The 26839-nt window shown below is 44.2% G+C and overlaps 1 protein-coding gene across 1 annotated transcript in view; it reads right to left on the bottom strand.

Moving 5' to 3' along the window:
- AK3 (adenylate kinase 3) overlaps positions 1-26839 on the bottom strand; it is a 69434-nt gene that overhangs the window by 15224 nt on the left and 27371 nt on the right. Inside the window, exon 3 of the mRNA XM_069228302.1 lies at positions 8169-8341. Coding sequence (XP_069084403.1) covers positions 8169-8341 — 173 coding nt within the window. The remainder of the gene's footprint in view (positions 1-8168; positions 8342-26839) is intronic.

The raw sequence follows: 26839 nt of genomic DNA, 5'->3' as shown, positions 1-26839 counted from the left end.
GGCCCCTTTCGCTGTTCTCTCTCAGCTGCCCAGCCGGACTTCCACGCTTCTTTGGTTTAGATTCTGTTTACTAAGTGTGCCTGCCCGGTGTGTTTATTTAATTACTTGTTTGCTAAGTAGCCTAAATTCCACCTGAAGGTATTGGAGCTTTTACATAAGTACCAGTTACACTACACAAGGACATTCATTTTTTTGTAGGCACGGCGAGATTAAGTAATGTTTAGCCGATGCCTTGACTCAAACCCGGGACCTCAGTTCCAAAGTTGGCAGCGCTAGTCGTTGTGCCACACACTCTTCCCTGTTCTACCACGTTTCCATGGAGTGCTTGAGGCATTCCAGTTCCTTTCAGTGTTACAGCGCGGCTCGCCGCGCTTTATGTTTATCACCTCCATTTTTTATTTAATTACTTGTTAGGACCTTTTATTGTTTAATGGTAGGGAACCAGGACTGAGCGTCCTATGTCACATGACCACCACAGATGCTTGCACAGAACTTGCACACACTCTCAGGTAACACTTTTAAAGTAGGCGCATCAAGCAAAAGACACAATTTTGTGTATTAATAGATATAGAGACTGATTTAAATCCATGTGATTTTGAACATGTGATCTTAAAGTCACCATAGTTTGTAGAAAATATTTCAGTTTGAACTTAAACCACGTCTGTTATGAATAAATAAAACAAGCCTTCAAATGTCTTTCTAGGTCAAATGAGGAGATGGCATGCGAGTTTGTGTGCTGGCTAAAATGGGAATCTCCTAAGTACAATCTTTATCTCTCCGCAAACAGCTGTCTTCAGAGCCCGAGTAGGTCTTTAGCGCCTGCCTTTATGCTCTGAAACAGACTGAATCAAATGAGTGTTAAGTAAACTTAGTGACAGGCCTGCTAACATCCGCATTCCAGGCCTCTACAAGCTGCTGCCTGCAACATTGCTTCAGATTATAACACCTAGGGCGAGGGGCTTCCAAAAGAACATGCGCCAAACTGTCAAGATGTTCTTTCCACCGGCAACCCACGTCCTACTCTGAAACAATTTGTGCTATCTTTTGATGTTTTTTCATCCTTCTTTAATCATCTTACTGGAACCTCGCTGCAGCTTTAGCGTTCAATATCAAATACACAAAAGTATCATTCCCTTTATGTTTAGAAATGAATGCTGGAAGATGATCATTCTGTTGGAACTTTTAAGAAGTAGCATGGCAGATTTAAACCAGGATGCTAAGTAGCAACATTTTCATTTTTGCTGCAGATAGAGGAAGAAGGTTAATGGAAGAGCTTTAGTTATATGCAGGGCCACTGGAGTTGTATGGCATGAAAAGACCAAATTATGAGACAGGGTTGACCAATTTATGTGGCATGAAAAATCCAGTTATGAATTTACAACGCCAATAGCTCTAGCTCAAGCAAATGCGAGACCTATTACATTGCAAATGCTTGTTGATGACGGTCCTGGCGCCCCGACACTTACCAGGAAAATAAATAAATATTCAGGTTTTGAGAGAGGGTGAACACATGCATTATCACTGTGCTGTGACTGCTCACATTCAGAACGGCCCTTTTATGACTCCAGGGACAGAGTTTTGCATAGAAATCACCTACTATGCTGCCTGGCTGAATACAGGCAGCACAGCAGGGTTTAACGAGGGGTGCAAAGCCCACAACTCCAGGAAAATCACTAAGCTACCCTTGCAACATACCCCAGCACAGCTGAGGAAGTCTTTAATTTTCATGCTACAGAGGTGTGTGTGTGTGTGTGTGTGTACACCTCTGTAGCATGAAAATCAAAGACTTTCTCGCCCATACTATAGTCTGTCCCATTTGGATGTCCTGATTTTAAATATGTATATATCCCCGACTTCCAGTTGCTCCGTATGGGGCCACAGACACTCCATGGTGGCTGCAAAGGTGTAGAACAAAACAAAGAAAAGCAGCAGCTCTAATCCAATATTGAAATCCAAGTGTTTTTATTTACACCACAGGGCAGCAGGCTTGTAATTCTCAACGCATTTCGGCGTGTAATGCCTTGTTGACGGGAAATAAAAGCCGGTGTGGCATCTACCAGTCTTTTCAAATCATATCTCACATGACTAAATAGTCAAAAATACGAGCCAAGATTCAACAAACAAGTGTTTTAAAAATGTAAACATGTTAAATGTCTCTAAAAAGCCCTTTCCCTTACTTAAACAAAATGCACAGTACAAGAACTCATTATTAATAATATATATGCTTTCAAATCGGCTCTCAGAAAACCCAACTCCCTTTCACCTCCCGCCAAAACTAATTAAAAAGAAAAAAAAGCTAGAGGTCTATTTAAAGGGAAGCCAGCTTCTGCCAATCATATAACTCTTCCTTTTAAAGTCACCCGCCACTTTTTTCTTGGAAGGTATAAAACCACTTCGGACTAGAAAACATATAGGTGTTTTAATGTGAATATATGGGGTTTCCACCATGTTTATTCTCACGCACAGATTTTTCTTCATTCATTTTACTGATAATGCTTCTTTTATATTTTTAATAAGGTTATAGATGTTGTCATGAGTGCTGAAATATCTGGGGTAATTAGCAGTGCATGGTTAGGAGGTGACCTTAGGGCACAAGTTATAGTTACTTGAAAGAACCAACTATAACTGCTGAAGTTCTAAGGTTTTGTAGGAGTCCATTTTGTTTTCAGTGAATTACTATGTTTTTTTTTTTTTACATAAAGTAATTTAAATTATTATACGTTAATCCAAACACTGCTGTGGACTGCCTTTGGCCGTGCACAGCCCAGGTTAGCCACGGTGACCCCCCTGAAAACCACCCAGTTCTGCGCCGTGCAAGGCCTTCGACCGTGTGAGGCTGGTGTTGGTGGCAGGACCTGTCTGTCTGGGTGTAAGTATAAGTCTGGGTGTGAGAGAAGGTGTGACAGTGTCTGTGTAGGTGTGAGAGGGAGTCTCTGGGTGTGAGAGTGTCTCTGTGAGTTGGTGTGTGGGTCTGTGATTAAACCCAGATCTATGACTGGGGGTGAGTGTTTGACAATGTTCAGCATTCCGTCCATCACTTGTTGTTTTTGCTTTGTCGCCCTAAGTGGGAAGGGTATGCCCAGGCGTGGGTCCCGTGCTTCCCATGCCACTGAATTCAAGCTAGCCTGGCTGATGAGGGGTGAAACCCCAAAACCAGCCCCAGGATGCTTGTTTCCGGTCCAGTGAGGACCTGGCTTGGCAGTTCGGTCTGGACTGTTCCCATGAGGAACAGGGTCAAGACTGATTTGCATATGGCTGGGTCCAAACTGGGGTGGCATGGTGAGCAAAAGAACGATGGATTAAACCCAGATCTATGACTGGGGGTGAGTGTTTGACAATGTTCAGCATTCCGTCCATCACTTGTTGTTTTTGCTTTGTCGCCCTAAGTGGGAAGGGTATGCCCAGACGTGGGTCCCATGCCACTGGATTCAAGCTAGCCTGGCTGATGAGGGGTGAAACCCCGAAACCGGTCCCAGGATGCTTGTTTCCGGTCCAGTGAGGACCTGGCTTGGCAGTTCGGTCTGAACTGTTCCCATGAGGAACAGGGTCAAGACTGATTTGCATATGGCTGGGTCCAAACTGGGGTGGCATGGTGAGCAAAAGAACGATGGATTAAACCCAGATCTATGACTGGGGGTGAGTGTTTGACAATGTTCAGCATTCCGTCCATCACTTGTTGTTTTTGCTTTGTCGCCCTAAGTGGGAAGGGTATGCCCAGACGTGGGTCCCGTGCTTCCCATGCCACTGGATTCAAGCTAGCCTGGCTGATGAGGGGTGAAACCCCGAAACCGGTCCCAGGATGCTTGTTTCCGGGCCAGTGAGGACCTGGCTTGGCAGTTCGGTCTGGACTGTTCCCATGAGGAACAGGGTCAAGACTGATTTGCATATGGCTGGGTCCAAACTGGGGTGGCATGGTGAGCAAAAGAACGATGGATTAAACCCAGATCTATGACTGGGGGTGAGTGTTTGACAATGTTCAGCATTCCGTCCATCACTTGTTGTTTTTGCTCAGTGGGTGCATGAGTACCTAAGTGGGTCTGTAAGTGGGTGAGTGAGTCTTTCAGTGAGTAGGTCTGTGAGTGGGTGCGTGATTCTTTCAGTGGGTCTGTGAGGGTGTCAGTAGCTGCATGAGTGACTCCGCCACAAAGGAACCGCACCTGCCCGTTTACCCAACGAGAGTCCACAGTTCTGCACAAAATGTCTACCCAACTGAAGTACTTTCTACTAGTTAGGTAGTAAGTGCTACCTTGTAGGGTACATGTCCAGTTTGTACTCTACACTACAGCTGCGTAATGGACCACGAGGAAATGTCTCCAGGCGACCTTGCGTGCGTTTAGCAATGTAATTGTTCTGCATGTGTCTTTCTCCAGAATTCTGTGATAACATGAATCCTGCTATAGAGAGGCCAACAAGACTACAAAGACGTAAATCTCCACCAAACCAGGGACATTCTTCTTAGTTATTTAAAGTGCTTCTTTGTTTTGTGAACAAGTCCTCATATTCCTCAGCATCAAGAACGAGTCACCAAAATCAGCGGGAAACGCACTGAGAGGCTTCTTGGTAAGCTGTACATCATCCTGGTAAAGGGCAGGAAGACCTTTGCACATTACTAAGGTGGACAGTGCGGACCCAAGCGGGCAGAGCTTTCAGGTGATTTGCACATTTGCATACTTGTAGCAATTTAAAAGCAGATCCATGGACTCTAGGGCCTAATGTGGCAGATCCATCTCCTAGGGCCCGGCCTTCATTTAATAGGGGAGGAGGCCATGAGGCCCCCCCTCTTGGATGGGTGGTGGCAGTCCCCAGGGCCATTATTGGCTCCACAACGGGGGGCTGCATGGCCCCCTCAAACCTTTAATTTAGCCCTGGGGAGGTGGTGGTCCCCTGGGTCAGGGGTCCGCACTGGACCCCTTCATCATGTTATTTCTGCTCCAGGGAGGTGGAGGTCCATGGAGCTGTAGGAGGCCACGCCCACTCACCCCACTTAATTGCAATGAATTGCCCCAGGGAGGTGACAGTCCCCAGGACTGCAAGGAGGGATGGGGGAGAGCAGCACGGTCCCCCCGCTTAAGTTTCATATTGAGCCCCAAGGAGGAGGGATTACTTCTTCCTAAAGCAATTTCATTGTTTCATCCTTCTATAGATCTTATATACTGTAAATCATGGGGCAAGGTTTTTGGACCCTAGCATAGCTTTATTTGTATCATCACACGGTATTCAACTGGTTCGAATTTGGTGCTGGTTGAAACAAGACAATGAAGTGTTTGAACAACATGCAATGGATTGGATGAAATGTATTTGTCTCGTCTCTTATAGTTCAAGATCTGACTTTGTCAAGGTAAGCCACTTGGGTAATATTACTTTTTAAAATATTAATTCTTTCACATTTTAACGAAATTACACAATACATAATGTGAATGTTACACAAGGAATGTTGTGTACTCTGTATGCCAGAAGACTAGAAATCATAACTGGTGCAGCCTCCACTGTGTTACTATTTTGTGTATTATTTTTTGGCCTGGCCACCCTGCAGGCATAAGGCACTGCACCAACTTCGCCACAAATGTAAACAAGCATTGGAAAATGCATTAGGTTTCGCCAATGACAATAGTAAGCTGTTTTTTGTTTTAAGTTGTAGCTTGGTGAACAGTTGTGGAATATAAGTTTCTGAAGCTCAATTGTTATGATTTGTTTATAGAGAAAAGCAATATATTGTGCTGTTACTGGTGGTACTATAAAGTGGCAAGATGAGGTAAAGGGTGGAGGACAAAGAAAAAACAAATGCAGCTGACAAGTACGCTTGAAATGGGTGCAGCTATAGGAAGATTTTGTAAAGGGCAGAGGAAAAATCAAAGACGAACAGCGCAAACGTGGTGCAGGCAAAACTTACAGTCCGGGCACGTTGCTTTAAATCAACACACCCTCATGAGAACATGACAAAAGTTTTAAAAGCTCACTGGGATTTTTGTGCACCTCTGGCAAATGTGATTATGTTACTTGCAATGCATCACAAACGAGGTGTGCTGAAATTGGACAAGCATGTGGAGATAAAAATCTGTCTCAGATCTATTCAGACACTTCCTAACACTGTAGATGCCACAGAGCTGCAAGCCACCCTCCGAAAAGAGATGGATCACCAGAAAGGGAAGCCAGGCTGAGCCAGATGTATAGATCCCTCGAGTCACCAGAAATATGTAAATAAAGGGAAACACAAGGAAACTTGTATGTTTATATTGCATGCATAAGGAATGAGTTACTATAGCAGTCGTGGCTTATGTTACCAAAGGAGTAGACTAGAAGAGTAGGCCGAGCATCTCATGGTTTTGTTTAGAAATAGTCCTAATTAAAGCAAAGTAAAGCAGGTTTGGCCCACAAAAAGCCAAAAAACAGCCCACACATGACCTGTCAGCCCAATGCATCAGGAACTGCCTGACTGACCTATAAGCCAGTCCGACCCGAACTATCATAATTTTTAACAGGGATAAAGATGGACAACAAAAATGCCAGCTTGAGATAAAACGGACAAAACACAGCTGGTTAGAATACATAAAGATGCAGGTCTTAGTGAAATAATGCACATGCCCCCTAAAATATGCTGCTAGTTGCTGAATCCTCAAATCACATCATGCAAAGAGTAACACACACTGGAACTTAAAACCGCGACACAGAGTTTGATTTCATTATCTTTGTAGATTGGGCAGAATGAAATAGAGAGGACTGATTCCTCAACTGCCTTAATTTTCAACAGCGTTTTTCAGGGGTTGTAAAATGTAGACAAATATACACTCTGTTCGCAGCACTGATTCAGTTACATTAATAGATGCGGTGGAATTCTTTCGGGGTTCCTTGTTTTCCACGGAGGCACATGAGTACCCTTCTTTGAAATGCCCATTATCACTAATGTGCAAGGGGCCTCAGTCATGCTTCAGTACTGTGATGTGTTTCTTGTGAAACAGTATATTTAAAGCTTTTTAGCCATTGGCTAAGTCACAATTCTCTGACCTATATTTAAAAATGAAACCACCAATACATAGCCATATACATGGATGCGTCAACATCAGCTATTGTATTTTGCACGTTTACAACAGAATGATAATGCAAGAATGTAACTGGTGCTCGAGCAAAGTGCTCGAATACCTCCGGGTCAACTCTGCGCTGTATAAAACAGCATACAAAACAAAGGTCTATCCCTACTGCCTTCGGGTGTAATGAAAGTATGAAACTAGTGCTCAGGCAAAGCGCTCCCTCTGGCTCCGGTACAAAACAAAATAAGAGCCTCTCCTCACTGGCACTTATTTTTCTGCATCAGGCGTTTACTGCTGGCAAAAGAAGGAAGAGAACAAGGGCGAGGTGGGAGGGTGACACCACGTAGGGTGGGTGGAGGATGACACCACAGAAAGGGGGAGGAGGACAGGGGTGAAGGAGATGAAATGCATGTGGAAAAGTAAACAGCGGATGAAAAGGAGTACTTCGACGCTGGGACACTGATAAGAAAACACAGGAAGAACAAGCATTGGTGAATGCAAGAAAATAGTGTGACAGCCAATAGAAATGGAGGAAAAGTAAGTGGCAAGCAGAGGAACCAAGGAAAGCAAGGGGGCGGGATGCAAGCCCCTTTTTAAGATTTATATTAAATTAGTATAGATTTCACAAGCACAGCACAAGCGAAACCCCAAAAATGTATTATTGTAACACTTAGGAGCTTTTACACAAAGGCATTTTCGAGTATATAATGTAGTGCTACTGTAGCAGTCTGTACGGTATTCTTACATGCCTTTCTGAACTGGCCCTAAAACATCTAAAATGTAAATACAATGTGAATATACATATTCAGTTAGTACATATAGAAAAATACGATACCTTTGCACTTTTACTGTAAGAATGTCTGACATTTCGAGGTTGGTTCACAGAATGTATCTAGCACCATACTCTTAAATGTTTTTGTGAATTGGTCTGGTAGTGTGATTCTCATTTAGTATTCTGTCGTCATTCGCTAAATACTCACAGTTTACTGTGGGCTGAACACACACATTATGGGCCAATGCGGTTTCTTTGATCTCAGTGATACATAGGTAACACAAACTACATTTAAAGCAACACAAGGCAAAGTCCAAAAAATATACACACACAAATTTACATTAAACTCTAGGTTCATGAAAACTACTTACAGTGACTTTGGGAGGACTGAATTCAGTGTTGTAGACTCTTCCACTAGCAGGGTGAATCCAGCGTGCAGTGAGGCGCTGTTTAATGGTATCAAATGGTACATTTAAATCAATCACAGAGTCTATCTGGTAAGCTTTATCCAGCGCTTCTGCTTGTGGAACTGTCCTTGGAAAACCTGGGAATAAGGAAGAACATTTCAAAGCGGTATACTAGAATATAAAATACATACCATTGTTCTCTTAAAAAACACTACTAAAACTTCTAATCAAAGAAATGTATTTTTCTATGTATTTAGCAGATCTAAACAAGCACTGACAAAGCCAACAGGTCTCGACTTTAGGACCTTCTGGCTTTGGCAATGGTTTTTAGCAATGATGTCCAGTAGTAAAAGTTGACATCACCAGCAATAAGGAAAATCCTTGTTGTGCACTTGATAATTTTATTCCTACTTGCCCAATTTGTAATACGCCTCAGCATGCAAATGTATGTCCATATAGGTAAAGTGTTTCAAAAGTTATGAGACTGTGCCAAAAGGTGTGACTTTTCAATCTAATGTGAGTTTTGAGGGCTTTATAAATTTTATAGAGTTTTCTGAGAGTAAATTAAGGCCACATAAAACTTTTCAACCCACTAGTAAGTTCACCATATTTTAAATGTGCAAGACATTCTCTGCTTTTTATGGCGAATTTATCATCCTTCATTCGTAAAATAAGGCAAAACATGAGCATCAAAAGAATAACAAAGCTGTCACTGGCCTGAATTGGGCCCTTAAGAACAGTAGTAAAGGGATGTTAAATAGTTGGACTTTAGTGACCCACAAAGATTCATCCTTAATTTGGTCAATGAATTATGGACTATAGTAGGTGGATAGACTTGCTCACTTTTCCAATTCATGGCTTCTGCTACCTCGGGCTACGTTCCTTGCTCATATCTGAATCCAAGTTACACAGTGAATATATAGATTTACATCATTATCCAGCAGTTCAGTTTTCAGCTCATCCTTGCTTTGAAGAAAATACAAGCATGTTTATCTATCTGTAACAGAAACCCTGTCTTTTTGTTTCTCCTGAATTCTAGTTGACTTATTTCTACTGAATTCTAGTCAATTTGTTTCTTCTACATTTTAATGACCGACCCTCCTTAATTCATCACTCTTGTATTTTATTTCCATCACATATATTTTCTCATAGACGGTTTCATACTTCGTTTTAATTGCTTATTATAGTCAAATCAATTTACAGTTTAAACTTTTGTCAAATATCCTTCTGGTTTCTACAGAGAAGTCTCTTGCATTAGCATATAGATTTATTTTGTATACGTTATATTATAGTGATTTTATTTCTGTTTTATAATGCATCTCATGAGTGACATTTTTTGCGCAGGTCTCCGCTGCAGTTCTTGGCTGCTTCAGAAAAGGAAGAAACTGTCCCAGTAGAGGGAGCGCGAGGGAGCTGCGTCCTGTGAAGGGATCTCAAATTACAGTAATCTGTGTGACTTCTGCCTCGTGTGTGGGAAAACGAAGCCACTGGGATGGCGCTGCTTTCACAACGGAATCCCGTTTATAAACGCGTTTAAAATTAGATGTACCAGCCGAAGTGTTTTCTAAAAGTGATTCTGCGTTTTGCGAGCACTGCACTGCACTGTAAACCATGGCTACGGCAACTGTGCTTTCGTGCTGCAGAAATAACATTTTCTGGTCCGGTTTGGCTGAAGCCGTGACACGTATGGCACAAGACAGTAAATGCTGCCGAGGGCCGCCTTCTTTTCTTACGTGCTCGCACGTCCCACTCCCGGCCTAGTATCAAAGTCGGGCTGGGCCAGATACTAGGGTCGGCCACCGAAAATAGAAGTGATCCCCATTAGTAGGGTGACCAGACGTCCCGGATTTCCCCGGACAGTCACGGTTTTTAGAGGACTGTCCTGGTGTCCCGACGCTTCTCTTAATTTAAAACAAATGTCCCGGTTTTTGGGACAAAGGTCAGATTATCTAAGGAAGCATAAATTCAAGGTATGCTCTCCTTTAAGCCTACAAAGTATGCAATAATTAAAGTAATTTATCTGTTACTGTCAGGCAACACAGTCCCCTGTGTGTTCCCAGCAGAGAGACTGAGGGTGCAGATATATATGTATGTAAACACACACATGTATAGGCACACATTCACAAAACTACGCAAAAAAACGGGACATGCCAGACATAAAAGTGTGTGTAAAGTATTTAGTCCTTCTCTTATGTCTGACCTGTCCCGGTTTTTGCTCCTCAAAATCTGGTCACCCTACCCTTAGTGACTTAGACAGCTAAAATGTGGCCATGTTTGCAAACGGGTGGTTTTGAAATTGTAATGTGTGTTTGCACATTGCACATTGCATGTGTGTTTTTCAAGGGACGGAAAACTGCATGCATTTGTGCATTTGTGCTTGCTGCAAGCAATGTTTGTTTTAATATCAGGGAAACAGTAAACACCGATCCAATAGAGCATGAAACAGAACCACATGCTGTAGCGGTGTGCATACTGTTTTTCAGAGCTGCAGGAATGCAGCTTTGTTTGTGCTTGCATTAATGGGCAGTACTATACCTACCCAGGGTCGGATTGGGATCACAATTAGGCCCGGCACTCCAAAAAAAAGTGGCCCACTTTCCCGGATCGTGTCCTTTCATGAAGCACCAACAGATTAGACTCACTGGACTCATTTTTATAGAAATGTTTGGCAACTCTAGCATTTTATAATTTTATAGTTTTTAGAGCCAGTAACGTGGGTAAAAACTAGAAGCACTGCATTTCGGCCGGGGGAGCAACGTGAAATATAATGGTGTGATCTGATGGGTATTAACTTTTTTATATACAACAATTTCTCTTTATTTATCATGCTCTGGCCTTTGCAGAATTTTAAAACATGAACAATGGCTGGTTATTTATTTATTTTTTAAACAATGTTGCTGTTGTTTTGTATAGTGTGTACTCGTCCTAAGGGCAATTTACATGAGCACCAGTTGCATTTAGGAGATCACATCTGTTTTTGTTTTAGGCCTCGGCAGATTAAGTGATTTGCACAGAATGCTGAGCTAACGCCGGGATTCCAAAGTTGGCAGCTTTGGTTAAGGTGGTCTCACAGCTAGGCCTGTGCAAACACACTGGCACCATGACGGCCCACTCACCCCTCCCCAGTCCACTATAGCCTCAGGGCTATGGTCTGGAAGAGAAGTAAAGAGCAAAGCTTTTGGGCTGCCCTCAGAGGTAGGGGTGCAATGGGGGCTGAAGTGAAGATGGCCCAATGGCCATCGTATCACCAGACACCGCTCTCCCCTACCAGCCGGAGGCTGCTTTACTCTTCCCGTTCTCACCTCAGGGGAGATGGAACACTGCTCTTTGTGGTCTGTGCAGCCCCACAGAGGTCAAGCTGAAGTGTGCGACGAAAGGCCTACACAGCTGCCAAGGTTTCAGATTGCTTATGTGTGACATTTTCATAATTTCCGTGTAATTATAAGGGACATTCATCTACTATGAGTGACACTTTCTCATGAGAAAATCAAGCAATGAAGGCGAGGGAAACATATATAAATATCAGAAAATACACCCATTTGAGCAACAAACTCTAAGAAGATGTTAAAACTGCTGGAAAGCACCAGAAATGGAACTGCCAAGAATTCAGGTTGCTTATGTGTTAAATTTTCATGCTTACGGTGTACTGAGTGACATTCAAGTGCCAAATGTGTGACACTCAGAGTGACACTTTTACACGTGTAAAACCAAGCAATTTATTGCATAGAAAGACATTGCTATCAGAAAGTGCACCCTTTTGAGCAATGAGGAGCTCTAAAAAAAAAAGATGCAAAATCCTTGAAATAGAAGGTCAGTAGCTACAACTTCCAAGACGATCATTGCATATTCATAGTGCCTTAAATGGTGGGGTGAAAGCGTCATCTATCTATCTGATAAACTCAATTTAGCATGATCAGTGTTACACTGATGTGTTTGAATTCTACTACTGTACTCCCTCAGTGTTTAATATATACCGTTTGCCAACATTAAAATGTCTAGATCCATTACCTCACAAAAAATGATATATTTTTACTGTTTGCTAAAAAAAATAATTTAGCGATGCAATGAGAGCATAAGCAGTGACTTTACAAATGAACGGTATTTGTTACTATTTCAAATAAAGTGGTAGAGAGACTGCACACCCTGCTGCTGGTAAACTCAGGCTTTCTTGAAAATGGTGTTCAGTTATCGGTTAGGAATTCCCTTAATGTTAAAAACTGGCATCAGATGGAATTTGCAGACGATTCTGGGGCCAAAGATTATAGAAAAAAACTGCACAGAGGTTGGTGCCAATTCCGAATGATTCTCCCACATTCAGGGGCATATTTATACTCCGTTTGCGCCGAATTAGCGTAGTTTTTTTTGACGCAAATTCGGCGCAAAACTAACGCCATATTTATACTTTGGCGTTAGATGCGTCTAGCGCCAAAGTATGAGGAAAGAGCGTCATTTTTTTGCGTGGACGCCTTCCTTGCGTTAATGACATGGAAGGTAGGCGTTCCCGTCTAAAAAAATGACTGCGCCGCAAATGCGTCGTATTTATACTCCCGGGCAAAAATCACGCCCGGGAGTGGGAGGGCCAAAAAACCCCGCATTTGCGCCGGATTTTAGCGCCTGGGTCAGGGCAGGCGTTAAGGGACCTGTGGGCTCAAAATGAGCCCACAGCTGCCCTCCCATGCCCCCAGGGACCCCCCCTGCCACCCTTGCCCACCCCAGGAGGACACCCAAGGCTGGAGGGACCCACCCCAGGGACATTCAGGTAAGTTCAGGTAAGTATAATATATATTTTTTTTAATAATTTTTTTTGGCATAGGGGGGCCTGATTTGTGCCCCCCTACATGCCTCAATGCCCAATGACCATGCCCAGGGGACATAAGTCAGAATGGCGTTAGCCGGCGCAAAACTTTTTGACGCTAAACTGCGTTAGCGCAGTTTAGCGTCAAAAAGTATAAATACGGGCCTCAGAGTGCCCAAAGTCCGTGCAGCCGCACTGTCAATGACACTGGGGCTGCCTCACATTACAGTGGCCTGGCGAAGAAATGAAGGGTGGGTCGGCTGGGTGATAAAGGGCTTAGAAAAACCCGGCCCACAGGTGACTCTTAGGCGAAGACCAATGCCCGACTTCCTGCCTTCCCAATCCGATCCTGTACCTAACCCGATATTAGCAAAAAAAAAGCTGACATTATTTGGCTGCTCTGAGCAGACAGAAAGTGTCAGTGGGAGCGCCAATGACATTGAGAAGCAGACGTGCAGAGCATGCTTGTGCCTTCCAGGTGGAGCAATGTCTGCTGCCCCAGGGACTGCTGCAGGGCATGGGAAGGGTCCCGGCAATGCTGCAACTCTGTCAGGCCTGGTGTTGTGAGCCCAGAATTATTGTGTCTCAAGCAATGTTCCCCTAATTATTTTCCCAGTGTGTGGCAATGATGTGTGTGGGCACACTTTCCTGGACCTGTGTGTGGACTGGAGAATAAATAAAAATAAATAAAATCCACTGTACAGTTATGAGGACAACTTAGCTGTCATATCTGAATTGTGTAGATAGTTAAATTCTGGTGCTTGCTGCTTTTCTACTATTCTACATGCTGCATTTCCCCAGGAGTGAGTCAACCATGTTTATCCTGATCCACAGCAGAAGGTAATGGAGTGGGATCTTCCCAAGCGGTCTGACAGGCTAGCTTGCCGAGTGCTTCCCCCTGGCATCTGTGGATGTCAGCGGTAGGTGTGTGTTGAGAGACTGAGGCCTTTTTGTCCTACTATGAAGCAGCGGGCTTCTGAGTGAGCTTCCCATTCTGTTGGTCCTCAGTTGGCTACACAGATTTATAATGGGCTCTCTGGTGTGCCCCTGCAGCCACGAGGGCTTCCCACAACAGACTGTTGGGGAATTGTAGTTTACATGGGACCACTGATATTTTGAATAATTGAATTATGTAGTAAATGAAATAACGTAGAAAAATAATGCACACGTTTGAAAATGTGACCTCGAAGAATGGCCACTAGTGTTCACGATATATACTAATGGATGATTAATACTTATGAAATACTGAAAATGTACTAGACTAATGAAGTAATATGTCATATTTAGGTTTATGAAGTATGTTTTAGCTTATAAATTTTAGGCCTTAACTTAGCGAGTGAGTGTCTTGGCCTAGTTTTGCCAGGCCTCATGCAGAAGCTGTATTTCTTAGCGGTTAATAAAAATGCTGACAGAGTGAACTAAACTGTGAAAATGTCCATTGTCTTGTTAAAAGTGCTTAACCAAAGCTTTCTGTGAGAACCAACGGACAGAAGATTTCTAGCAGTGTAACAATCGTGTGTAATGTGTGTGAGATGTACTTTCCCAGGGTGAGAACAATGAAGACACTGACTGGAGTTGAAGGGGCAACAAAATTGTTACCTGACGAGCCGGATGATGAGGACATCGTAAAGTGGACCAATCAAACTTTGTGTGAAGAGCAAAATCTTAGAATTCATAGATTTGGTATAGAAATATTATTGGGAAGTGTATAAAAGTACGATTAACTGACCAATTGGGAATTAGGGGACAGTTTAGGTGACTTTGAAATAACAACGCGACAGAGGAGAATTAGGAGACTGGATTTATGCTGATATTGAAAGAAGAAGAGACTTTAAAAGAGACTCGAGATTCTGTCATTGGGCTCATACTTTCTGACTGAGAGCCTGATGCTTTGCTGATCGATTGATGACCTGAGGACGAAGACTGATTCTGCTTGCTGACCCATGCCGTGGATAGGTAGATATGACAATGAGACTGAATTGCATTTTATGCCTTTTCTTCCTAGGTACCAACTGCACAGTTTTTGATAGGACCCATAGCTCGATGTTTTCTAAATTTGTGTTCTAAATTGTTTTGCATGAAGCCCAACATGCTGATGCTAATCTGACGTTAGTTGAGGGCACTCAAAGTTAACTGACGAATACAGGGACTAATGATTGATGAGTTATCTTGCTGAGTTCTATGTATCATATATCTTGATTGCAGCTGATTCTGCTATTGATCTGCACCATAATCTTAGAATGTGTAGTGATTCAAGCTTTGATTATATTCCATTTCTTCTGCCGCTTTGGACCACCAGTATTGTTCCTATATGTGTGCCATTTGATTTTGAGATTAATCTACATGACTTTAGTATTGTTAATATAAGGGAAATAAAAGTACTAAACTTTACCAAAAGGTGTGGTTATTCATGACTGAAAGGTCATGGTGAGTGAAATTTACCAACTCTATTGATTACTGATTACTAATGATTGTTGATTATTGTGAATTGATAATTTGTTCATGTACTGGAGCTATGGCGAGAACATCTTAAACGACTCAAAAGGTTAATCGACCTGTTCGCGTCCACTTGCAAGTTTACTTATTAAGGTCAGACGCGCCAACAAGTCTAAGCCTCCTAGTTTCACGATGTTCTTGTTAGGAATCTAACCATTTTGTGGAAGCTCGGAGCGAAACTGAGCAGCACAGAAGAACGAGTTACTTACCTTCGGTAACGACTTTTCTGGTGGATACATTAGCTACCTGTGGATTCCTCACCTCATGAATACTCCCATGGCGCCAGCATTCTACGGAAATCTTCTTACTAGTCTCTGCACGTCGACGAGGACGTCACTGTCTCGCACGCGACGCCGTCTGACGTCATACAGGCAATAAGAGGTCCTCGACGACGTGCGGACGTCAGTACCAATCATTTTTTACGTGCATGAGAACAACCAGGCAATGCAATGAAAGAACAAAGCAACATCCATTATAATGTAAAAATACACCACATTGTATGAATAACTGTAAATCTTTTTATGTACATATATATATATATATATATATAAAACTCTCTCTTTTAAAATATATACACACACCAAGTATATACATAAAGATATATAGACATATACCTACATATATATAAATATATTATATATATACATCTATTGCACCCTCAAAGACCAAGAGGAGCACACTCAAGGATTACTTGGCAAGACCATAAAGGCAACGGGGAGGCGGGTGGGACCGTGAGGAATCCACAGGTAGCTAATGTATCCACCAGAAAAGTCGTTACCGAAGGTAAGTAACTCGTTCTTCTGATGGATACAACTACCTGTGGATTCCTCACCTCATGAATAGAGTCCCAAAGCAGTACCACGCCCGGCGGTGGGTGCCTAAATGGTCAAACCAAGAAATCCTGCAGCACTGACCGTGCAAAATGGCCGTCCCTTCTAACCTCAGAATCTAAACAGTAATGTTTTGCAAAAGTGTGAAGGGACGACCAAGTTGCGGCCTTGCAGATGTCGACCACAGGAACACCTCTGGCTAAGGCCGAAGTGGCCGACTTAGCTCTGGTGGAATGAGCTCTAATGCCCTCAGGAGGATCCTTCTTTGCCAAAGAGTAACATATTTTAATGCAAAGAACAACCCACCTGGATAGTGTTCTCTTGTGGACTGCCTTTCCTCTCCTCTTGCCCACGTATCCAATAAACAGCTGATCCTCCAGCCTGAAATCCTTTGTTCTATCGATAAAGAAGCTCAACGCTCTCTTTGGGTCCAGACGGTGCAGTCTTTCTTCCTCTTTGGAAGGATGAGGCGGAGGATAGAACGTGGACAAAGTAATTGCCTGAGCCAAATGGAAGGGTGAAACAACCTTCGGGAGGAAAGCAGCCTTGGTCCTCAACACCACCTTATCCCCATAAAAAGTTGTATAAGGGGGTTTTACTGATAAGGCCTGCAACTCACTCACTCTCCTTGCTGATGTTATAGCTATCAGGAAGACTGTTTTTAAAACCAAATACCTCAAGGGGCAAGAATGCATAGGTTCAAAAGGGGACCCCATAAGGAAAGTCAGGACTAAGGACAAATCCCATTGCGGCATAACGAATGGCTTTGGAGGATATTGATTTAGAAGACCTTTCAAGAATCTGATAACAATAGGGGATTTAAATAAAGATGGTTGGTCTGGAAGACATATGAAGGCTGACAAGGCCGATAAATAACCTTTAATGGTAGCCACTGCACAGCCTTTCTGCGCCAGAGATAGAGCAAAAGACAAAACGTCCGATAGATGAGCATGTAAAGGATCAATCTGCCTCTCTCCACACCACGCAACAAATTTAGACCACCTATTAGCGTAGATAGATTTAGTGGAGTGTCGCCTGGCCGCTAATATAACATCCACTACCTCAGGCGGGAGAGAGAAGGAACTCAGGTTGCCCCGTTCAATCTCCAGGCATGTAGGTGCAGACTCTGGAGGTTGGGGTGTAGAACCTGCCCCTGCGACTGTGAGAGGAGGTCTGCCCTGAAAGGGAGACGGAGCGGCGGGCACGTTGAGAGTTGGAGAAGGTCGGAGTACCACACCCTCCTTGGCCAATCCGGAGCTATTAAGATTACTAGAGCCCGGTCTTGGCGAATCTTCCTCAATACTCGAGGAATCAAGGGTATGGGAGGAAACGCGTAAAGCAACTGGCCGCACCAGGTCATTTGAAACGCGTCCCCCAACGCTTCCTGCATCGGATACTGAAGGCTGCAGAACAACGGACAATGCGCGTTCTCTCGAGTGGCGAACAGATCTACCCGAGGAAACCCCCACTTGTGGAAGATTAAACGGACTTGATCTGGATGGAGACGCCACTCGTGGTCTGCCGAGAAGTGGCGACTGAGACTGTCCGCACGCACGTTCAAGACTCCGGCCAGATGGTTTGCTATCAAGCAAATCCGATGGTCCTTTGCCCAGGACCATAGTCGAAGAGCTTCTCTGCAGAGAAGGTACGACCCCACTCCTCCCTGCTTGTTTATGTACCACATCGTGGTAGTATTGTCCGTTAGGACCTGTACCGACTGACCACGAAGGGAAGGGAGGAAGGCCTTGAGAGCCAGACGTACAGCCCGTAACTCTAACAGATTGATGTGAAAAATCTGTTCCTCTGGAGACCAAAGACCTTTGATCTCCAGATCCCCCAGATGAGCTCCCCACCCTAGAGTGGAAGCATCCGTTATGACTGTGGCCACTGGTGGCGACTGCTGGAACGGCTTTCCTTGTGAAAGATTGTTGCTTGCAATCCACCACTTCAAATCCACAGCAGCATCTCTGGAGATCTTGACAGTACCCTCTAGATCCCCTCTGTGTTGAGACCACTGCCTTCGGAGGCACCACTGAAGAGCCCTCATGTGCCAGCGAGCATGCATGACCAACAGAATGCAGGAGGCAAAAAGACCGAGCAGACGAAGGACCTTGAGGACTGGAACTACCGCTCCATTTCGAAACATTGGAACCAAATCCTGAATATCTTGAATCCGCTGAGGCGGAGGAAAGGCCCGACCCAATGTTGTATCCAGTACTGCCCCTATGAACAGGAGGCGCTGAGAGGGCTCCAGGTGAGATTTGGGCTCGTTCACCGAAAAGCCCAGGTCGAACAACAACTGGGTTGTTGACTGCAGATGACGCAACACAAGCTCCGGGGACTTGGCTTTGATCAACCAATCGTCCAAGTAAGGGAATACTGCTATCCCCTTCCTTCTGAGCTCTGCCGCAACCACCGACATCACCTTCGTGAAGACTCGAGGTGCTGAAGTAAGACCAAACGGAAGGACCGCAAACTGGTAGTGTTGCGATCCCACCACAAACCGGAGATACTTCCTGTGTGACTTGAGTATCGGGATATGAAAGTAAGCATCCTGCAAGTCGACAGACACCATCCAGTCTTCCATGTTCAACGCCAAAAGCACCTGTGCTAGGGTCAGCATCTTGAACTTTTCCTGCTTGAGGAACCAATTCAAGATCCTCAGGTCCAGAATTGGTCTCAAACGACCATCCTTCTTGGGAATCAGGAAATACCTTGAGTAAACTCCTTGACCCCTTTCCTGCTCCGGGACCAACTCCACCGCGCCCTTTAAAAGGAGGACTTCTACCTCCTGTTCTAGCAACAGGAGGTGTTCTTGTGAACAATACGAAGGGCGGGGCGGGATGAGGGGCGGAAACTCCCGAAAGGGAAGGGTGTAGCCTTTTCCCACAACACTGAGAACCCAAGTGTCCGACGTAACAGTCTCCCATTTGGTGAGAAAATGCTGTAATCTTCCCCCTACAGGAGAGGAGTGAGTGGGAAATGGTGGAAGCCTAAGGCTGCTTCCCCTGCTGCACCCCGCCAGAGGATGAGGAAGAGGCAGAGTGCTGCTGAGAGGCTCCCCTGGTGCGGACCCTACCCCTCCCCCTAAAAGATCTATAGGGGTGGGAAGAGGCAGGTTGCTGATATCTTCCCCGAAAGGAAGAGGAGGAAGAGCCACGCCCAAATCCACGAAACCTCCTGAAGAATCTAGAAGAGGCCGTGGAAGAAGGAGCTTGGAGTCCCAACGACTTAGCCGTGGCCCTGCTCTCCTTAAAACGTTCCAAGGCCGAATCAGCCTTAGCCCCAAACAGTTTGTCCCCATCAAACGGGAGATCCAACAATGTGGACTGTACATCTGCCGAAAAGCCCGAGTTACGGAGCCAGGCCTGTCTCCTTTCCACCACAGTTGTGCCCATTGCTCTGGCTACCGAGTCGGTGGTATCCAGTCCCGTCTGGATAATTTGGGTCGCAGCAGCCTGGGCATCAGAGACAAGATCCAAAAGACCCTGGGGAAGCTCTGTAAACGAAGAGGAGATGTCATCCATCAGAGCATGAATATACCTCCCCAGGATACAGGTCGCATTAGTGGCCTTTAACGCCAGACTGCAGGACGAAAAAATCTTCTTCGACTGCGCCTCTAGCTTTTTTGAGTCTCTGTCCCCAGGCACCGTCGGGAAAGAACCAGGCGCTGACTTGGACGAACAGGAGGCCTGCACTACCAAGCTCTCCGGCGTAGGGTGCCTAGATAGGAAACCAGGATCAGTTGGAGCCGTCCGATACCTCCTGGCCACGGCTCTGTGAACTGCTGGGGAAGATGCCGGCCTCTTCCACACCTCTAAAACCGGATCCAGCAGAGCGTCATTAAAAGGTAACAGAGGCTCCGCCGCGGCTGAGGCCGGATGCAACACCTCCGTCAAAAGGTTTTGTTTTGCCTCCACCACCGGCAAAGGCAGGTCCAAAAAACTAGCTGCCTTCCGTACCACTGTATGAAAGGAAGCAGCTTCCTCAGTATATTCCCCCGGGGACGAAAGGTCCCACTCAGGGGAAGTGTCCAGCCCACTGGCCGACTCCAGTCCACGCAGCCCATCACCCGAGTCCTCTAGCTCTCCTTCCTCTAGGGCTCGTTGGTACTCCTGCTCTTCTAGTACCCGGAGAGCACGTCTCCTCGAATGAAGTCGTTGTTCAATACGCGGAGTCGACAATGCCTCCGCCGAAGTCGAAGATCGGCGCCGATCTTCAGAAGCCACCGACGCCGCGTCCGGCGCCACATGTAACTTCGGCGCCGACGAAAGAGCAGCTGAAGCAGATGGACCCACCGGAGTCACAGGCCGAAATCCCGACGTCGACGGGATGGAAATCCCCGGGGCCAATCCTTCTGAAGCCACCGGAGCGGCCACCGGCGCCGACACTGGCGCCGAGCCCACGTTCCCAAACGGGAGAAAGGGCATAAAGGGTGCCGGCCGAAGAGGCGCAGGATCACCCAAAGAAAAGGCCAAAGGCCCAGCCGGAGCACCCCCTGGAGCCATCTGTTGGAAGATGGCATACATCGCATTCAAGAATGCGGAACTATCGGCTCCAGGGGTGGGAAAAGCCGGATACTGGGGTGCCTGTCTCGGAGGCGACCCCGACTCCGGCCTCGGCGTCTGCGCCGGAGAAAACACTTGAGGCTCCAATACCTCAATCACCGACGCCTGTCCAGGCGAAGTTGGTGACGCCGGAGAGGGCAACGGCGTCGAAGGATGCGGCGTCACCGTGGGGCTGACCTCCCATGTCTTTCGGCGCCGATCCGGAGACCTGGAACGAGCCTCCCTTGAATGACGCCGAGATTCTCTACGGCGCCGGGAGTCTCGATGACGCCGATGTTTTGGAGAAGACTTCTTGTGATGCTTCTCCTTTGACTTGGCCATAAACAGCTTCGCCTCACGTTCTTTAAGGGCCTTCGGATTCATGTGCTGACATGAATCACAAGTCGAGACGTCGTGGTCGGAGCTCAAACACCAAAGGCAATCGGAATGAGGATCCGTCACCGACATCTTGCCTCCACACTCACGACAAGGCTTAAATCCAGACTTTCTCTGCGACATTATTTCCACGGAGAAAGAGTACGCAGCAAGATACACACTGTAACCGCAAGAGTAACAGTTGCTCCCTCGAAGATAACCGTTTCGAATGCACGGAAAAAAGGGAACTGACGTCCGCACGTCGTCGAGGACCTCTTATTGCCTGTATGACGTCAGACGGCGTCGCGTGCGAGACAGTGACGTCCTCGTCGACGTGCAGAGACTAGTAAGAAGATTTCCGTAGAATGCTGGCGCCATGGGAGTATTCATGAGGTGAGGAATCCACAGGTAGTTGTATCCATCAGAAATATCACATTCAGCTCATCTGAAATGTCAATGTACACTGTAATTGCTCCAGATAATTCCCAGGTTATCTTTTCTTTAAATTATGTATTTATTTAGAACGAATTAGAAAGGCAAAGAGTACTTTGCCACGGTTTTTGGTTTCTACTTAACACAGTTCTAGTTACATATAGGCACATGCTCTGTGTATTCCTACCCACACCCAGAGCTCTTAGGTTTCCTGGCTCCACATGGAAAATAACACATCCTGTCTATATTTTTTCTTTCCATTTTTTATGATAATTTGTGTTTTATATAGCGCTTTATACCGCACTGCTGCTTCCTAAGCTCTGTCAAGTAACCAGTGACAGCCCTGAAGCTTATACTGGTATAAACAAGGCTACCATTACCAGAATGCAAACAAGAAATATCTGAGCTGGATTAAGTTACTCCAGCATGGAAGAGGGAGACTTGAGAGCTCACCATTTGATCCCCAAACAAATGCATCTCTGCGCCCCACATTCATTCTTCCCTTCACTCTACATAGGTGTGCTGCTATATATACACACAGCATTAACCCCGGAAAAGCTACACAAGTGCAGTTTCCTTTGCCATGTATGGACAACATCGTTTTTACTCATGCGTGCAATGTAACATTATTGGTATCAAAAAGGTGTCCTGGCGCTGAGGAACTGATATGGACGATTACTGTAGAGAGGGAGAGAAAGGATACCACAGCAAGAATCGTGCAAAAGCCAAGTTTGTAGGACTTTGCAGAACGGAAGTGGCCGGTCAAGAGATCTGAGCTGCGGAGGACGAAATAATACGGTTATGCCACCTTACTGCATTATTACACACTGCCACCCTTTCTCCACACAAGGTTTACCCATTTGCCCAACTGCTATTGTTGGCTAAACTAAAACAACTTTCATTGCTCCTTTAGGCCTTCTGTACTGCACCCATCATATGTAAAAATACCTGCTCACCGATGTATACCATCTGCTTCCTCATCCGTGTCTTACACTTGCAAGGTCTTCCATAAATATTAAGTAACTGGTGTGGCATGTGTTTTTTTTTTTATAACTCTCAGCGCTTGTTTTGTGCAGAGAAGTGTCAGATGGTGAGAGAAGCAGATGGGGATGTTGTAAGCGGCCCAGGTGAGATGACGTGTGTGCAGCCCCACCCGCACCATGAAACTCAGGGGGGTGAAACTGGCTTTGAATTGTCAGCATTTGTTTATATAGGGGGGTGAGGGCAGGCAGACGTGGTCATGTAACAGGCAACACTTTTGATATATCGTTATCCTTTGTGAAACGTCATCACAGACAATGCTGTAGAGCTAACCCAACAGGCGCCCTGCCCTAAACCAGCACGGTACTAATGGCCCTTTCATACTGCTAGCCCTGCATACATTCACCTGGAAACTTTAATTCTCCCTGAGTCACTGAAGGCATGTAAATACCGCCTGTTTTTCTGTACTTTTTCATGGATGCTCTGAGCCTCTTAGCGCAACATGAAAACTTGGAATTAGTGGGTGTTCAAGCACACATCTTCAAGAGAACACAGGTCTGGAGTTTTCAGATCCGATGCTTTCAGGCCCAGACACACCTGAAATTACAACTTCGGGTATTTCACTTGGATTTACCACTCCAGGTGAAAAAACGCAACTGGTAATGAAGGCCTCTATGTGCTGTCCTGTACCCACCCATTTTATTGGTTTACAAATCATTGCATGGTTCAGGTTTATAGCTTCAGGTTATGTGATTTCACACAAAAAAGGCTACAGAGAAAGCAGGTAATAGGGCCTACATGAAGTAACAGAAACAAAATGGATCAGATATACAAATCCTTTTTGCAGTCCCAAACCCTGCATTTCATAAAATCACAAGCTTTGCAACCACAAAAGTGCTTTTTACAATGTACACAAGCCCTTGTACAGGAAGGAAAGTCTTTCTGACTCCTAAAAAAAAGTTTTTGCAAAGCTTTCCGAATCGCAACTAGGAGGACGTGTAAAATGGGCATAAAATGAGCACACCTCCTTATGTCCATTATTACGTGACTGGTGATAGAAAACTGGCCACAGGTGTAGCTTGTGGAATTACTTCAAGACCACAAACATTATAGGATGCCCTCAGTATGACTGGATGATGTCAGCAGTCATGTCATCAGTGAGGTCATAAGATGTGCATGTGAGAGGAGCAAGGATACCTAACTCAGTAAACTATAACTTGTGAATTTCAGTATTTCTTTTTTTAAACGTTAGCATTTATTTCATTTCAACATCGAACTGTAACATCACTTAAGCTTTGTCTTTGCCAGTGAATTTATATTACACAAAAAGCACTGAAATTCACTGAAAAAAAAAGTTACAAACTGAGTTATATTTCTTCTCAAATGCATAAATCCACTGACATTCATAAGTTATGGTAATGAAAGCACACAACACACACTTCAAGTCACAGTGTCCGCCATGTTGTTCTCCTTTAACTGTTTTTGTGTGATAAGGCCCTAATAGAAAATTAAGAACAATAATATTAACCAATAACATGAGAATAAATTGCTAGGCCTAAAATCTGTCATTGCTTGAATGTTGAAAAGCATGCTCTGAACTCTGTTTAACCCATGCAGCATGACTTGTGAAATTTGCTAGGCTGGCACAATTTTTTAAAAATGTTTCGTCTATATCATCTTCCTGGTCTGTGAAATGACATCTTTCTTTAAAACAATGTAACCAGTATTAATTACTCTCTTACCCACCTACTAAACCGCTTTGCAATGCGCTGATTTGTATTTAGAAAAGTAGCATTGCTTTAAGGTTTGGAAACATTAACTTGAATAGTGTGAATTGTGTAGGCATTATATTTATCTATGCAAAATTGTTCTTACAGAATTTGAGGCGTATGAGAATGGAAGCGATTATATCCGATCCTCGCCATCTAACAAGACGATGCATTGTTTATTATTTTGACATTTCAAGAAATTATAACTATTGTATCAAATCGATTTATTAGGAAAGGTGTCCTAGGGAAAGGTAGGCAGAGGCAGCAGCAGTGTCATCGGTAGCCAAACACACGTGAGCATAGCAGACCAGACGATAGAGCTGAGATGACCGATGAGACAACCACTGTGACTGAAAACTAATTCTTGCCACTGCTGCTGTTGGAACTGATAGGATAGGTCATGGGTACTTGCAAACATTTTGCCAGGGGCCGCAAAGTTTTGTCTGTGATGTGACCGAGGGCGGCATTAATGCCAGAAGGGTGGCGACTGAGGGTTGGGGGGATTGGCATTAAGGTGGCTGTAGCAGAAGTGAAGCATGTATATCTAGTGTCCGAATTACACAATGTGAAACCATAAACCTGGGATTAATCCCAGCTCCTCCACTTATCTAAATTGTTTGATCCTAGGCAATTGTTTTATTTCACTTTCCCTCTTTTTTCTACATTATCACAGATGAGGCTCTCAAAATACGTGATTTGGGATCTGTGCTGTACATATCTTCCTGCTGCTTTCGATTTAATGAATTATAATGTTCATGTCTAATAGAAACCCAGGCCACCCAAAGAATTCACATAACAACTGACTTGCCTTTCGATTCACTATTGGCATTGTTGTCAGGGTGAGGGGGACAATGAACGTTTCTAAATTCATGTTTGAAAACTATCACTTAAAAACACCTCTCAATTAACTGATATAATCTGATATACTAAGGTAAAATGGTTCTGCATGTTAATAAAATAGACTTTTAAAATTTTGAACAGACTTTTTCATACTTTTGCTACAAAATGTCTTTAAAAATTAAGGGTTTTCTAAATTTAAGTGGTGCAAGACACCCTACTTACTTCCATTCTTTAACTTAACTTAACCTTTATATAAATGCCTGCTTAATTTAAGCTCCTTTAAATGTTCACTTTGAGTCGAGTAAACAGTAGCCCATTGCTGCTGCTGATCAAGGGGCCACATGTAGAGGCCTGGAGAGCCACATGTAGCCCCGGGGCCGTACTTTGAGTATCACTGGGATCAGTATCTGAATAATATAGAGTGTGGGAGGTAATGGCTTAGAGAAATCATATTAGGCTTAATACTTAAGAGAGCAGGAGTGAACTTAAAAAAGCTCATGGGAACTGTCTAGCTGCCAAGCAGTTAGACAAAACAGAGTATTTATTCGGCTCCATAGATTGTATTGAGTCTTAGAGAGAGTTGATAAATTGTTTCAGAATGGTATGATAGCTGTAAGCACACAAGAAAGATAACTGCGAGATGTAAAATTCTCCTTGACTAAGAAGAAATAATTATTATGACATATTACATTTGTGGGATGAAGACAAATAGAATAGAGACAGATTCAGGATACTCTTCATGTGGGTTTCTGTAACTTAAGCATTTTGATCAATAATGAATATATTAATTCATCAATACGAGATTTTAAACTATTAAGAACTCTCTTTATTGACTCTAAAGGAACTCAATTGTGATTTAGGAAATTCTTATTCCAGCTTAATGATTCTTCAGCCATTCTTGGATCAGCCATTTGGAAATCATTTAATTTCCCCCTCCCCCTTTAACTTTTTATTCCAGTGGATGAATCTTCACAAAATGTGGCATGCTGAAACTCAGCTGACTAAGTAACCAGACCAGTTTTGTGCAAATATGAAGAAATCCTTCCACAGGGGCAAAAGTTAACGGCGAATCAAAAAATACGTTTTCAGTGGAAACACCATCTCAACCATAACTACACAGTGAAATCAAATAAGTAACACACATACATATATACATACATACATACATACATATTACCTATTAGTTGTCGCCAGTAGGTAGTTATAGTTAGGACCATGTTTCCGCAGAAAAAGCGTTTTTGACTTACCTAGATCTTTGGCACCGTTTGAAAAATCTTCACAAAATTTTCCCAAAAAAGTGTGCTGGTGATTCTTGTTGCGCACAGGAAGATTCAGGATGATCCCTCAAGCAGGGGCCGAGAAAAAGGGGGGAGGTGTTAAAAAAAAAAAACTGTGTTTCTCATGTTACTTCCCATAGGAATTTTGAACACGACTACAGCCCAAAACAGTGGACAGAATTGCACCAAATGTGGCAGAAAGGTAGATTTTGTTCCGCAGATTGTGCTTTTGGTTGTCTGGTGTAAATCCGTTCAGCAGTTCATGAGAAATGAAAGAAAATCCAAATTTGTGT

This window comes from Pleurodeles waltl, chromosome 1_1, assembly GCF_031143425.1.
Source record: "Pleurodeles waltl isolate 20211129_DDA chromosome 1_1, aPleWal1.hap1.20221129, whole genome shotgun sequence".
Taxonomy (NCBI): Eukaryota; Metazoa; Chordata; class Amphibia; order Caudata; family Salamandridae; genus Pleurodeles; species Pleurodeles waltl.
Note: the sequence above shows the minus strand (reverse complement) of the source record. Positions and strands in the feature narration are given on the sequence as shown.